The sequence below is a fragment of the Exserohilum turcica genome (genome assembly GCF_000359705.1).
Source record: "Exserohilum turcica Et28A unplaced genomic scaffold SETTUscaffold_18, whole genome shotgun sequence".
In the NCBI taxonomy this organism is placed as follows: domain Eukaryota; kingdom Fungi; phylum Ascomycota; class Dothideomycetes; order Pleosporales; family Pleosporaceae; genus Exserohilum; species Exserohilum turcicum.
This window is the reverse complement of record NW_007360003.1, coordinates 253891-267347: the sequence shown is the minus strand read 5'-3', so window position 1 is coordinate 267347 and position 13457 is coordinate 253891. Positions and strand designations below refer to the sequence as shown.

The window sequence follows — 13457 nt, the reverse complement described above, 5'->3', positions numbered from 1 at the left end:
AAAAAACTCTCTTTTCGTGATGCCAGACACAACAACAAAATCATCCAGCGAACCCAAACAGCCTTCTTCACCAATCAAGACACCATACTCGACTACTACAAAGACACTCACCGTACTTGTTGGACTTTTAGCAGTCATCCTGGCTTTCTCCAGCGCCTTCCGAAACACTTTTTCTTCTGCTCTCTCCAAACCCGTCACTCGCGCCATGTCTACTGCAGCACCGGCCTCTATGAAGATTACCAAGCGCCCCTGGTCGCAGCGCGGACATGCCGACCACGGCTGGCTCTACACATACCACACCTTTTCCTTTGCATCGTACTACGACCCGCGCCACGAGAGCTGGGGCCCGCTCCGGGTCATCAACGAAGACCGTGTCGAAGCTGGCACTGGATTCGGTATGTATTCCTCGTAGTTACACGCACATGTTGCTTGCCGTTGACTTGCTAACAACCAAAACAGGTACGCACAGCCATGCAGAATTCCTCATCTTCAGCTACATTGTCAACGGCGTGCTCGAGCACAAGGACAGCATGGGCAACCTGGAGAATCTCAAGCGCGGCGAGGTGCAATTCACCAGTGCGGGCACGGGCATCCGGCACTCAGAGTACAACCGCAACTCGGATTCGGAAGTGCATTTCCTGCAGATCTGGGCCAAGCCCAACAAGAGGGGACTCAAGCCGCACTATGAGACGAAGAAGTTTCCTGACGAGGACAAGACGGACAAGCTTGTGAGAATCATGGAGTACACTGATCGCCTGGCGCAGAGCAAGGGGGCTATTGGCCTGCAGGCGGATTTGAGCATGGATGCGTCGATTCTTTCGCCCGGCAACAAGGTGGTGCACGATGTTGTTGCCGATGGGCCCCGGAAGCTGTTTGCCCATGTTGTCATGAGTGGACGCGAGCAGCCAGCCCAAGGGGGAGCGCAGATCAAGATTGGTGACACGGTGCTGGGCGAGGGCGACGGCGCATACATTGATGGCGTGACGGGACCTGCCAAGGTGGAGATTGAGAGTGTTGGCGACAAGCCGGCCGAGTTTTTGCTATTTGACATGGGGCCTGAGGACGCGTAGATGTTTCTTTTAGTGTTACCAATCCCATGGCTAGTTTCATGGGAATTTTGTGTCCATGGCGAATTTGCTTTGAATTTAAGAATATGATTTACCCGTCACTGCCATTTGAATGTCTTCCATGCCTGGTACAATTCTCATGGGCAAGGAGGCAAGTAGGTGTGTGTCAGCTTGCTGTTTAGTAACATTTGTCGAATGATCATCGGTGCAAAACCAAGACAAGTTTTACAGATTAATTTGCGTCGTTTAGGTGTAGAGTGTATGTGGAATGTGTGGTATGAAACAAAGTTGGTTGTTGGTGGATAGCATTTGTGCATTGCCCTCGGAACGGAGGAAAGGATTGATTGGCATTGTTTGGACTAGATTGGAACAACATGTACGTGATACGCATACATGTGGCGTGTACTCTAAAGCCAGTAATTGCAAGCATTGTTGATTTAGATTAGAAGAGAAAAAAAAACGAGTGCGTGTCTTTACGGAATGACAGCACACGGCATGGCATGGCATGGATGCAACATGTGGGTGTGACAAGTGCAGTTGCAGTGCAGGCTAGTATCATGGGGCAGGATGAGACAAAGCATGTCATCTGGGAGCCATTTCGCTTAAGCCGCTTGTCGGGGTTGACGAGAAAGACGGCTATTTCGGGAGATATGCAGCGAGATCAGCGTTCAAGTATCCGGGGAACAAGGCTATGAAAACAGGTTCCACGAGCGGTGTTGGTGTGAGGTGTGTGTGTGTGTGTGTGTGTGTGTGTGGATAAAAAAAGGTGGTTTTGCATGCATCAAGGGGGCTTTATGTTTGTGTTTGTGCTCTTTGGGCACACTGTGCACTGGCGAGGCGGTGCGTCGACAACCATTGCAGGCGTGCTTTTATTATTGTCCATAGGATCGCCGTGTTTCACCCACCGACCAGGCGCAGCAAAAACAACTTGTTGAGGCGCGCCATGTTGGCTCGGGCTGCCCGCCCCCCCTTTTGACGGACATTGTGTCGAAGTTGTGCCGCAAAGAGCGTCGGGGAGGGGGGGCGCAGGCACAGGCACAGGCGTGCAGCCAAGGGGCGGCGGTGCTGGGGGTGGCGTGGTAACGATGAGCAAATGCAAAGGATCGGGATCAGGATGGCAATGGTGTGTGTGTGTGTGTGTGTGGGTGTGGATGTGAGCGAGAGGAAAATGTGGAGTGCAGCATGCAAAGGCGCTAGCGGGGATATGCATGATTGGATCCGCGGCGGCTGAAGCCCGCAGGGGACGCGCGGCACTACGTCATGGGCACGCTGCCTGTGGGAACCTCACCCCATGGCCATGCACTGGCAAGGTCAAGACACCAAAACAACACGCTGCACCCACGGCCATCACGACACTAGTATGCTAATCTTTTCATGCAATTGACTTATTAGAATGCTATAGACTGTCTGCATATACATGACGATGCCACCCGTCCCGTGCGTGCGAGACGGAGCGACGTGCCCTCATGGCTGTGTCGCTGGCTGACGGAAGAAAGCTGTCCGAGAAGAGGATGATGGAGAGTATCGACTACTACACGAGTAGAGGCGCGCAAGGGCCAGGCGCTTAGAGGAGGCCGGCAAGGGCGAAGAGTCCACCAGCAACGGCGCCGACAGCGGGAAGAGCGTGGTTGGCAGCGCCAGTCTCGGTGGGCGAGCTGCCCGATCCAGTGGCACTCGACGCGGCCGAGCCGAGAGATCTTGTCACCGACGAGGCAGCAGAATCGATCTCGGAGCGGAGCGAAGAAGCAGCGGCCGCGGCGCTCGAGGCAATGCTGGAGGCAGCCGAGGCAGCGTTGGAGGGGAGAGCACCGCCGGCCGACGTCATCTCGGAGCGGAGGCTCGAGGCAATCGAGGCAGCGTTGGAGGGGAGAGCACCGCCAGCAGACGTGATGGCGCCGGCAAGGCTCGTGGCGGCCGAGGCGGCGTCAGAAGGAAGGCCGGCGAGGGCAGATGTGATGTCCGAGGCAATGTTGTCGGCCTGGGCGTTGGCAGCGCTGGCGGCGAAGAAAGCAGTGGCGATGTAGGAGAAGCGCATCTTGGTGGCTGGGGGGGTTTGGTAGCAAAGGATTGAGTTGAAGGGTAAAGGGGAGCTGGGTGTAGCTGAGTGTGGAGTGGGTATCTGGCGTGTATGTGTGTGTGTGTGTGTGTGTGTGTGTGTGTGGAATGGAGGGCAAGAAGAGACTGGGCGAGCAGACGACTTTTATAGCAGCAGGCGGTTGGCATTCACGGAGCCGTCGATTGCACACGGGTGGCGTCACTGTTGCGCCTCTGGTGGTGGCTCTTGGCCTGGTATGTGGTCTGGAATAGGAGGGCATCAGCGATCGAGGCACTGGAGGTTGCGAGGGTTGCGAAGAGGGCGGTCCAGAATGGGGAGATATCGGAAAAGACGGGCTTGGCCGCCATGGAGAACAAGGATTTTGATGGCGAGATGGGCGTGGGCGTAGTAGTGTAGGGCTGCGGCCAGGCACACAGCCAGTTTTTGCAGCGCCACAGGAGCGCGTGAGTAAGTAAGCGCGCCAGCTTGTGGCGGGGTGCATTTCGTCATGGACCCAGCATGGGAGGCCTTGCGGAGGCCAGCAAGAGAGAGAGGGAGAGAGGGAGAGAGGGAGAGAGAGAGAGCTCGGGGAGATGCAGGGTGGCGGTGGCGGTGGTGGTGATGGGTGCATAGTAGCAGGTAGTGGTAGCAGTGGAGTAGTGAAGGCATGGGGGAGACGGGCGGGCGTCTCAGCGGGCTTGCGTTCCTGGCGGCGCTAGGCCCGATTGGGCAAGGGCATGTGACGACATGGTCCTTTCATCACTTGGCCGTGGTTCACCCACGAGACGGACGGCCATGCGCGCACGTCGATACTACCACTACCACTACCGCTACCGCTACCACGGCCACTACTGCACTGCTCATGTATCCATGGCGGCCGGCGCTGCCAACGCTCGAGTTGCATGGCCAGGGTCTCTGGCGCTGGGCCTCGGGTTGCATCGCGTCGACAGCGAAGAAAAGCTTGGCCCGACGACAACAGCTTGTTTCAGAAGTGGATACATGCACAATGGCTGTTGCGGCTAGGTGTAAAACGGGATCCGGGGCAATGCGCGGGCTGAGCATGACGGCGAGTGTGGGCGCAGTGCAAGAGGAAGAGCAGCCTCAGCCAAAGGCGTCTCTTGCCAACCGCCTCCGCAGGCCTTGGCTGCAACGTGCAAATGTCGCTTACCGTGTGCGCCGTGATGGTCGACACGGCATTGCCTCTTTGGCGACGTCATAGGCCAGAGCCGATGCACCGTCGCCGACAATCTCGACCGGTGCGTGTACTCGTACTTGCACTTGCGAGCGGCAGTGGCAGTGGCAGTGGCAGTGGCAGCAAGCCAAGCCAAGCCAAGCCAAGGCTAGTGTCGACATGGCCAGAGTAGGACATGGCGTGGGCGCGTTCCTGATGTCACTGTGTTGGCGCAAACGGCAAGCCCTTTTTCCCGACTCCGCCCCACACTCTACCTCATTCACCTGCATGTGGTATGCATCTTCATCTGTACCTGTGCCTGGGCCATCACGTGCGCATGCTTGTTTAATATCCACGGCCCCCACAGCAGCATGCCAACTGTGCTCGCACTCGCATGCACTAGGTGTACACTATACACGTCCATTCGCCCCGCGCCTGTCGTTGCACCACATGTGTGTCCATCCGTCTTTGCTGATCCAAATATATTGGTGTAACGATTCCACCAGAAACATAACAAGGTACATTATGCCGTCTTCGTGCACTGACATAGATCATGAAATTCCACTAACAAATAGGAGAATGTTGCATACTACGTTACTTGGCATGGCCTGGATTACCAGAGAACCACGCTTTGGCCAAACAATAACTAACACACTAATCCAATAACCCTTGGCCGCACAAGCAACCCTATTCTTCGCTCTTTTCATCCTGCTTGACATTGACCGCGCGGCTCAATGTGGCAATCTTCTTGCACAAGACCTTGATGGTTGACGTCCCCATAACATCCAACATTGGCACGTCGGCCTTTACGTCTCGCGCAAGGAACGTGCGGAATTCTATCGCCACCAACGAGTCGATACCATTTGCGCTGATGGACTTGTCGTCGTCAATATCCGCCGCTGCTACCGATAGCAAACTTGCAAGCTTGCCCTTTACCGCCGTCGTGATCATGTCAGCTGCCTCGCCCAGTGTTTTTGCTTGCGCAAGCAAAGCTTCCACCGCAACCTCTGTACTCTCGGACGCGGCAGATCCCAGCAAGCTCTCGCTGTTCAGGTGCGCAAACAGGGGGAAACTCATAAACGAAGGCGTCGGCATTCCCTTGGCGCGATATTTATCTCGGTGCGAGAGACCAGTGACAATCTGCGTCGGCGGTTCCTGTCGCGAATCCAAAGCGTATTCCAAAATTGCGTGAAGCTCCTCTTCGCGGATTTGCTCCAGTTCCACGCTGACGCCCTTGTTGATCGCCACACGCGACGAGTTTTCGGCCACATAGCCAACAGACAGGATAGCTCCAACATCAATGGTGGTAGCAGCGAGGCCTTGGGACCGCCGGTGCTCGGCAAGTGCGTCTTGATACGTGTTTCCAGCAGCGTAGTTTGCCTGGCCGCGGTTGCCGAGTATGCCCGTAGCAGAAGAGAGAAGCACAAAGTGGTCGAGGTCGCGTGGGAGATGCCTATGGAGATTCCACGAGCCCACCACCTTGGGCTTAACCGCCGACATGTATCTGTCATATGTCATGTTTTCAAAAATGGAGTCCTGTTAACCATGGTAAGTCGACTTCTTTTGCATGTGTGCTAGCAGGCTGGGCGATGGACTTACTGATAATTGCATCGCTCCTTGAATGACTCCCTTGATAGGTGGCAGGAGAGACTTGCATTCCTCCAACACGCTTACAAGGTTAGCAGCGTCGGTGACATCGCATTTTACAATGTGCACTCGACACTTCTGCTCTGTGAGCTGCTTTTCCATTTCTGCAACGGCCGGAGTAATGTTCCCACTACGGGAGAGGAACAACAAGTTGCGGGCGCCTCTCGACACCATCCATCTTGCAATACTTCGCCCCAACCCTCCTAGACCACCGCTCAGAACGTACGTTGCGTCTGGACTGAAGGTGAATGGGGTTTGCTGCTCCGGCACAATCGGGACCACATCATCTCCATGTGGCACAAACACCATTTTGCCTGTTCCACGACCCGATTGCAGAGTCTGGAAACCCTCAATCAGCTTCGACAGCGGCGAGACCGTTGTTGGTTTTGCCGTTTTGACGATTCCCTCGCTCCACAGGCGTACTGTGTCGTCGGTGAGCTGTTTAACCAGCTGCGGCCGACACTTCATCATGGTAACCAAATCAACGCAAGTCATAGAGGTGCCTCGCAGCAAGGGTCGCAACTCAATCTTAGAGTTGGACTGAATATCCTTCTTGCCAATCTCAATGAAGCGTCCAAAGGGTGCAAGAAGCTCCCAGGAGCATCGCAAAGCCTGAAAATGTGTGTCAGTGAAACAGACCAGGAAGCGTCAGCAGAATCATGTGCACATACATCGCCGGCGAGTGAGTTGAGAACGACATCCACTCCGTAGCCACCGCTTATTCGTCGGATACCTTTTGCAAAACTCAAGTCTCGACTCGAGAAGATATGGTCTTCCGGGATGCCGTAGTTTCGCATCAGCAACTATGATCAAGTCAGTCAACAATCTTCTACACACGGCCAGGTAGTAACCCACATCTCTCTTCTCCGGCGTGGAACAAGTGGCAAAAATCTCAGCCCCAACACTCTTCGCATAGTTTATCGCCGCCTGTCCCACACCTCCCGCTGCAGCATGGATCAGCACCTTTTCTCCCTTTGCGAGCCTTGCTACATCTCTCAGCGCATATAGCACCGTGACATACACGGCCGGAAGCCCAGCCGCATCGCTGTAACTCAGAGAGTCTGAGATCTTAGTTACTACCGACTGGTCCACGCGCCCAAAAGTGTGGAAACAGCCCACATGGTCGAGCCCAGTAATGTACGTTACTCGATCTCCGATAGATACATCGGTAACCTGGGACCCGACTCGAGAGATGACACCAGCGGCTTCACATCCGATACTGTACGCCATATGCTCGCCCATGGCAATCATCAGGTCTCGGAAGTTGAGACCCATTGCTTTGATCTCGATTTCGACGTGTGTGGGATCCAAAGGCGTGTTGTACACCGGGTCAGTGACCCATTGCAACCGATCCAGCTGGCCGGGCGAGGCGGAGGACAATTTGACTGGACGGCCAGCATTCTTCCAAGGCGTAGGAACAGGCTGTGGAGTGCTGAATTGAGACACGAGAAAATGGTTTCCTCGGGTGCTTGAGTGAAGACGGCTGGTAAAGCAGGTTCCTGCCTTCAAGAGATACTCTCCTTGCATTTCGTCTTTTGCGATGGCCTTGGAAAATTGCAGTGCGCTGAGCTTGCTTACGCATTGAATGAGGCCTGCCGTGTCTGGTCGTGGATTCGCCACGGACAATGTGACGAGATTTGCGTCATCAAGATCTCGCTCCCATCGCACTGTTCGGATGAGTCCGAGCGCCATACCGTTCTCCGGGTTTTCCACCATGTCTCCTGTGATCCAGAGAAGGCCGCGACACTCAGTCAGCATCTTTCGGAGACCCTCGTACTCTTCTGTCGTCAGGGTTGACAGAACAGGCCTATTCAGCTCAAGGAGTGAAATGCACAGGCTTTGATTTAGATCCTGGTCTTTCAGTTCCTTGATCGAGGCAATAGAAACACTTCCAATTCGGAGTGCTTTTTGCAACTGCTGTTGAAATTCCATGACCATGTCTTTGTCCATGGATTCAGGGGCAACAATGATCGCCTTCTCTTGCACCACATCCAATACCACATTCTGCTCCACGGCACGCGATACGAGGATGCTCTGCGTATGTGACACTAGATCTTGAGCGTCCTTCAACTCTAGCTCGACGCCGTCAAATCCAGCTCCGCTCAATAGCGTTCCCCACTTCTCTTTCGACGCAAAGGGACTCCATCGCCTCGTCTCTTCTTTCGACAGCCACCATCCACTTAGCTGTCCGAAAGCGAGAGCCGACCAGAAGTAGTCTTGTCTCATACCTTCCTGGATCATGATTCGACCGCCAGGCTTGAGAAGCTTTCTCAAGTTTGTCAGGGTAGAATGCAAATCCTCGGTTGCATGGATCACGTTCTGAGCGACAACGACGTCGTACATGCCGCACTCGAAACCTTGACTTTCAACGTCTTTCTCCGCATGCAGGACCTTGTACTCAAAGATCGATTGCCAAGACTTGAACTTGTCGCGAGCTTTGTCGAAGAAAGCTGACGAGATATCCGTGTATGTGTATTGGAGGACGCTGGATTGCAAAAGACGCCCATCTTCCGAGACGGGGGCCAGATGCCGGATCACGGCTTCGGTCGATGAGCCGGTTCCAGCTCCAACTTCCAGGACACAAAGGTTGGTGCGGTTTTCCCCCAGAATTTGCAGATATTTGGCTAGAAGCTCCGGAAGGTCTCCGAGTCGGACGAGATCAGCATACACTTGGTCTAGGATATCGTCCTGGCCAAACATGAGTTGAAGGGGGTCGGTTTCGCCACGCAACACAGAAACAATATTAGAACCCATTCTATAAGCTAGACGGCCTTCTGCCTTGTACTCTTGGATTTGGCGGTAGAGCTCAGCTTTGGCAGTATCGTTATCGCGAATGGCCTCATAATCGGCACGTGAGACGGATGAGATCTTGTCTTCTTTGGTCCAGTGTTCGAGTTGCTCCAACCATTGCAGGTAGTTTTGCAGGTGGCCTTGAGGAGTCCCAGGAAGCTTTCTATACTCGTCTAGAGCATCATGGACGAGGCAGAGAGTGGCCAGTTGCAACCGGTGCACCCATTCAGCTGTCAAACTATCCGGTCTCACGAGATGGTTCTCTGGGCTCAAGTCCTCTTGCGAGATGGTCTCGAGGTAAACAGGCCACTTGACTTCGTGGCACAACTCTCTACCAGTTGCTGCTCGCTGATCCGCAGAGTCCAATGGTGTGGCACGAATACCGGTGACTGAGATTCTCGCATCGCCAGTCATTTCGTCCCACACCAACACATCGTTGTCATATTTTTCGAAAGCGACTCGCTCAGTCCGGCCATGAACTCTGTATTTATGGCCAGGCAGCGCACTCAGCTCTGCTGACAGCCAAACGTCTTTGATAAACGTTGGAACTGCTGGATTCTCCAGACTTGTGGCACCGAAGAGATCCATGATGGCTGCAAGCGCAAAATGTATCATGCTGTCGAATGTGGCAGGGTGTATGAGGTGTGGTGAGGCGTATTGCTTGGGCATGGATGCGGCAATATCCGGCACCGTCACTCGCCCGATGACTGCTCCGCCTTGATTGCCAGTGCCTCTGGCGTCGGATCCATTCCTGAACAATGGACCGAACTGAAGTCCAACCGTGGCCATATTTTCGTATGCGCGGAACATGTCAAATGTTGCCTGACACCTACTCTCAGCATCCTGTAACTCTCGGCGTCGTATGGCTGCCTCTTCCCGAGCCTCCAGCCCACCATCAACAGGACCAGTGGCTGTAGCATATTCCACACCAATGTATCCTGTGCAGTGCTCAATCCAGTCGTCACCAGCAGGATTATAAGACAAGATCTGGAATCGACGCCACGTATTCGAGACCGTCAAGCTGGATTCATCCACCCGATTCATCGACAGCATGACTTCCAGCCCATCTTTCCCGTCTGGAACGATCATTGCCCGTTTAATTGAAATTTCTCTCAAGCGAAACGAGGTAATTGCCAGGCCTTCGTCGGCAATTTGCCGAACCGCCTCAATAGCCATGATGAGATAGCCCACACCTGGATAGACATGGGAATTGGTGACAATGTGGTCACGCAGCCAGGGCTATTCGCTCAATCGGAGGATATTTCTCCATTGAGGACGCTCCTTGTTCCAGTCAGGCACTGGTGCACCAAAGAGGTCATGACGAGGCGCTTTGCGGAGACGGTAGTTGCGGCTTATGCGACTTTCGTACCAGAGGAGCTGGGAATGATTGAAAGCATAGCCAGGGACATCGGCCAGTAGGGCATGTGTTTGTACGAGCGGTTCGTGCTCAGCACTTTGATTAATCTTTTCGAGGCTAATCGGGTAGCCACGACTCCAGATATGTCCCAGCGCGGTCAGCGCAGTCTCAGGGCCAGGTTTGGAGCGATTCAAGACGGGGAATGAGGTTATGGCGGATCCACCGGGTTGCGTTGCCAGGACGTCCTTGATAGCGCTTTGAAGGGCGCCATGCGAGCCAAGCTCCAGCACAACGTCCACGAAATGGTTGGCTCCCTGAGCATCAACCTGAAGAGAGACTTGGCCTTTCTGTGCGGACCGGAAACAAGTTGCTGACAAGCTATCAGCAAATTGAACTGGCGAAACCAAGTTCCTGACCCAATACTCAGCATCGAGTAGTTCATCGGTGATGAACGTCCCAGTCACCGTTGAGACCATGGCCACCGTGTTTGGCTGAATCGATCTTTCCGGCGAGAGACCCTCGAGAAGCGTTGTGTATTTAGTCGCAACATGATCCATGTGCGGCGAGTGGTACGCTTTGCGAATAGGCAACTTTCTCACAAAGATTTGCTTCGCTTGCAACGAGTCGTGAAGTTCCGAAACGAGATGTTCATCTCCAGATATGGTGCAGTTTCTAGGGCTGTTACTGCAGGCCACCACCAGGGTTCCTTTCTTAGCCAACACGTCCACATAAGGTCAAGCGTCGCGCTCTGCTAACCCCACGGCCAGCATCGAGCCTTTGAGCTCGTTTTCCTTTGCAGAAACTATGCCTCGGTAATACGCCACCCGCCATGCCGACTCGCGATTCAGCTTTCCGGAAGCGTAGGCTGCAGCTATTTCTCCTGAACTATGCCCTATGACTCTTGACGGTCTCACACCCCACGACCTGAGCAGATCCACCAATGCTACCTGCACTGCTGTACAAGCTGGTTGTGATAGCCAGGGTTCATTGATATTACTTTGTTCAGTAGTGTCGGATAATTCGTTGAGGAGAGACCAGGTTGCGCCCAAGGATGTAAAGAATTGGCTTGCCAGTGTCATGCTGTCCCGGAAAACAGGATAAACATACAGTTCCCGGCTCATGGCAGGATACTGAGCTCCCTGGCCTGTAAAGACGTAGGCGAGAGATATGGTTCCGCGTGCTCGGACGACTTTTGTGTGTATACTCGGAAGGGTTTCAAGCAGATCCAAAGCGTGTCCAGCGAGGAGAAAACTGCGCCATCCAAACTGGGAACGTTTGTTCATAGTGAAGGAATAGTCCTGCAAGAATGACGGCGCATGTACAGAACGAGACTGAACGAAGGCAAATTGTGCTTGGGCATTTCGGGATAGGCCTGCTTCGTCAAACGCAGAAAGGCCAATGAGCTGGGGAGGGGTTGGTATCTGTTCAGCCAACCGCCAGCTTCTTTGGCTATGATCTCCATCAACACCATTCTTTGTGGGCGGCGTCGTGCTCCCATTCTTCTGTGACGCATTCTCGTCGCCACTCAAGTGAGGAGGATCCGAGAATTCTTCTGCAGCACGACTCAGAATATCAATCTCTTCACTGGAAGGCACCCTACTGGCGGTCCGGTGTTTTCCGGTCAGCCCATGGTCTCGCAAGTAGTTGTATGCATCGTCGAGGATAGCATGTGAATTGGTTCCTCCTACGCCGAAGGAGTTGATCGACACTCTCCGAATACCTTGCGTAGGCCACGGCACAGCTTTGTCGGCAATAGAAAGGTTCCATTTGTCGAATGGAATCCTGGGGTTTGCCCGCTCAAAATTGGCTTGTGGTGGAATGACTCCGTTCTCGAGTGTCGGCACACCTTTGATGATTCTGCGCACGGAACCGTCAGTTTTGAGTAGACATTTGTTGCTTCAACGAAGCTACTTGATGACGCAACATACCCGGCAACGCCCGCGGCGCCTTCAAGGTGCCCAACACTGGCCTTGATCGAACCCAGATATAGCGGTCTGTCCTTCCGCCTCGACTTGAATGCCTGTGCGATTCCACGGGCTTCAATTGCGTCGCCTTGGCGCGTCCCGGTGCCATGCGCTTCTATCAGAGCAGTATCGTCAAAATCCAGCCCGGCTGAGGCATATGTGCTTCTGATGAGTTTTTCTTGTGCTTCGCTGCTGGGAAGGGTGAGACCTGGGGTACGACCATCCTGGTTGATGCCTGTGCCACGAACAACCGCGCGAATAGTATCGCCATCACGAAGGGCATCACTCAGGCGCTTGACAATTACGGTTCCAACGCCTTCTCCACGAGCGAAACTGTTGGCGCGGTGATCAAAACTGAAACAACGGCCATCGGGGCTGAGAAAGCCTTGATGTGACATGCCGTTGATGTCACCTTGAAAGAGGTTTCATAGTTAGCAATTGCCAGGACCGCTTACTAGGGCTGCTACATACCAGGGTAATTGAGAATTGTTACTCCCGTAATGATTGCCATGTCGCTCTCTCTCGTCCGTAAACTCTGACCACCGAGATGCAAAGCCACCATGGAACTAGAGCATGCGGTATCAACAGTCATACTTGGTCCCTTGAGATCAAAAAACCATGATACACGATTACTATGCATAGAGTTTGTGAGACCAGTGACACGATGTCGAAGCGTAGTCTCTGGGTCACTGTTCAGCAAGGCTAGATGATCGTGATTAAAACCCGAGACGTAGACTGAGGTTTTGGATCCTGCGACTTGCTCAATCGTGAACCCGCTGTTCTCGAGAGCAAGATACACATTTTCTAGGACAACACGTTGTTGAGGATCGAGTGACATGGCCTCGCCTTTTATGATTCCAAAGAAGGAGGAATCGAAATATGCTGGATCCTCAGCAAGAAAGTGACCTCCTGAGATGTACCAAATCAAATCGTCAGTTGTCAACATCAGCTATTTTACGGACTGTGCGCAACACACCTTCGACAGCATGTGTACCGCCATGCTCGGGATCTGGATGGTAATGTCCTCTGCCCACCCGATCTTCGGGAAACGGTGTGTGTGCACATTTCTTCGCGAGAAGGTATTGCCACAGCCGCTCTGTGCTGGACGCTTCTTGTGGGAAGCGGGTTGCAAGCCCAACGATGGCTAGTGGTTGTGCCTCTGAAGCAGCTTCAAGTGAGAAATCTGCCATGTTTGGACCTGCACACTATGGAAATGAGAAAGAAACGAGAATGCTGCGATGGAGGGTGAATGTTCAAACAATGCGGGTGGCAACAGTTCCAAAATATCCCATCGCGAAAGTGGCTATCTCATCCACATGACAATCTACTAACCGGCTATTACCATCCAGCGCTACATAGTTTAGTGGCTTGCAGTCGGCAAGCGTTTTGCTTCTACAGTGTGTAGTCTCGTTGGGAACCTGTATAA

At 53.6% G+C, this 13457-nt stretch overlaps 3 protein-coding genes across 3 annotated transcripts; 1 reads left to right on the top strand and 2 right to left on the bottom strand.

Moving 5' to 3' along the window:
• Positions 1-229: 229 nt before the first annotated feature.
• On the top strand, positions 230-1161 carry SETTUDRAFT_168874 (uncharacterized protein; the record flags this gene model as incomplete). Its single annotated transcript, XM_008026415.1, has 2 exons — positions 230-395; positions 460-1161. 2 exons carry the CDS (start codon positions 230-232, stop codon positions 1068-1070), a joined length of 777 nt encoding a protein of 258 aa, XP_008024606.1. The 3' UTR covers positions 1071-1161.
• Positions 1162-2631: 1470 nt separating this feature from the next.
• On the bottom strand, positions 2632-3102 carry SETTUDRAFT_28024 (uncharacterized protein; the record flags this gene model as incomplete). The annotated part of the gene is made up of 1 exon (XM_008026333.1): positions 2632-3102. One exon carries the CDS (start codon positions 3100-3102, stop codon positions 2632-2634), a length of 471 nt encoding a protein of 156 aa, XP_008024524.1.
• A 1588-nt stretch (positions 3103-4690) lies between these two features.
• On the bottom strand, positions 4691-13221 carry SETTUDRAFT_184365 (uncharacterized protein; the record flags this gene model as incomplete). Its single annotated transcript, XM_008026414.1, has 9 exons — positions 4691-5809; positions 5873-6532; positions 6592-6723; positions 6758-9949; positions 10010-10751; positions 10824-11924; positions 11996-12443; positions 12503-12940; positions 13008-13221. The coding sequence occupies 9 exons, from the start codon at positions 13219-13221 to the stop codon at positions 4961-4963; spliced, it is 7776 nt and encodes a 2591-aa protein (XP_008024605.1). The 3' UTR covers positions 4691-4960.
• Positions 13222-13457: the final 236 nt, after the last annotated feature.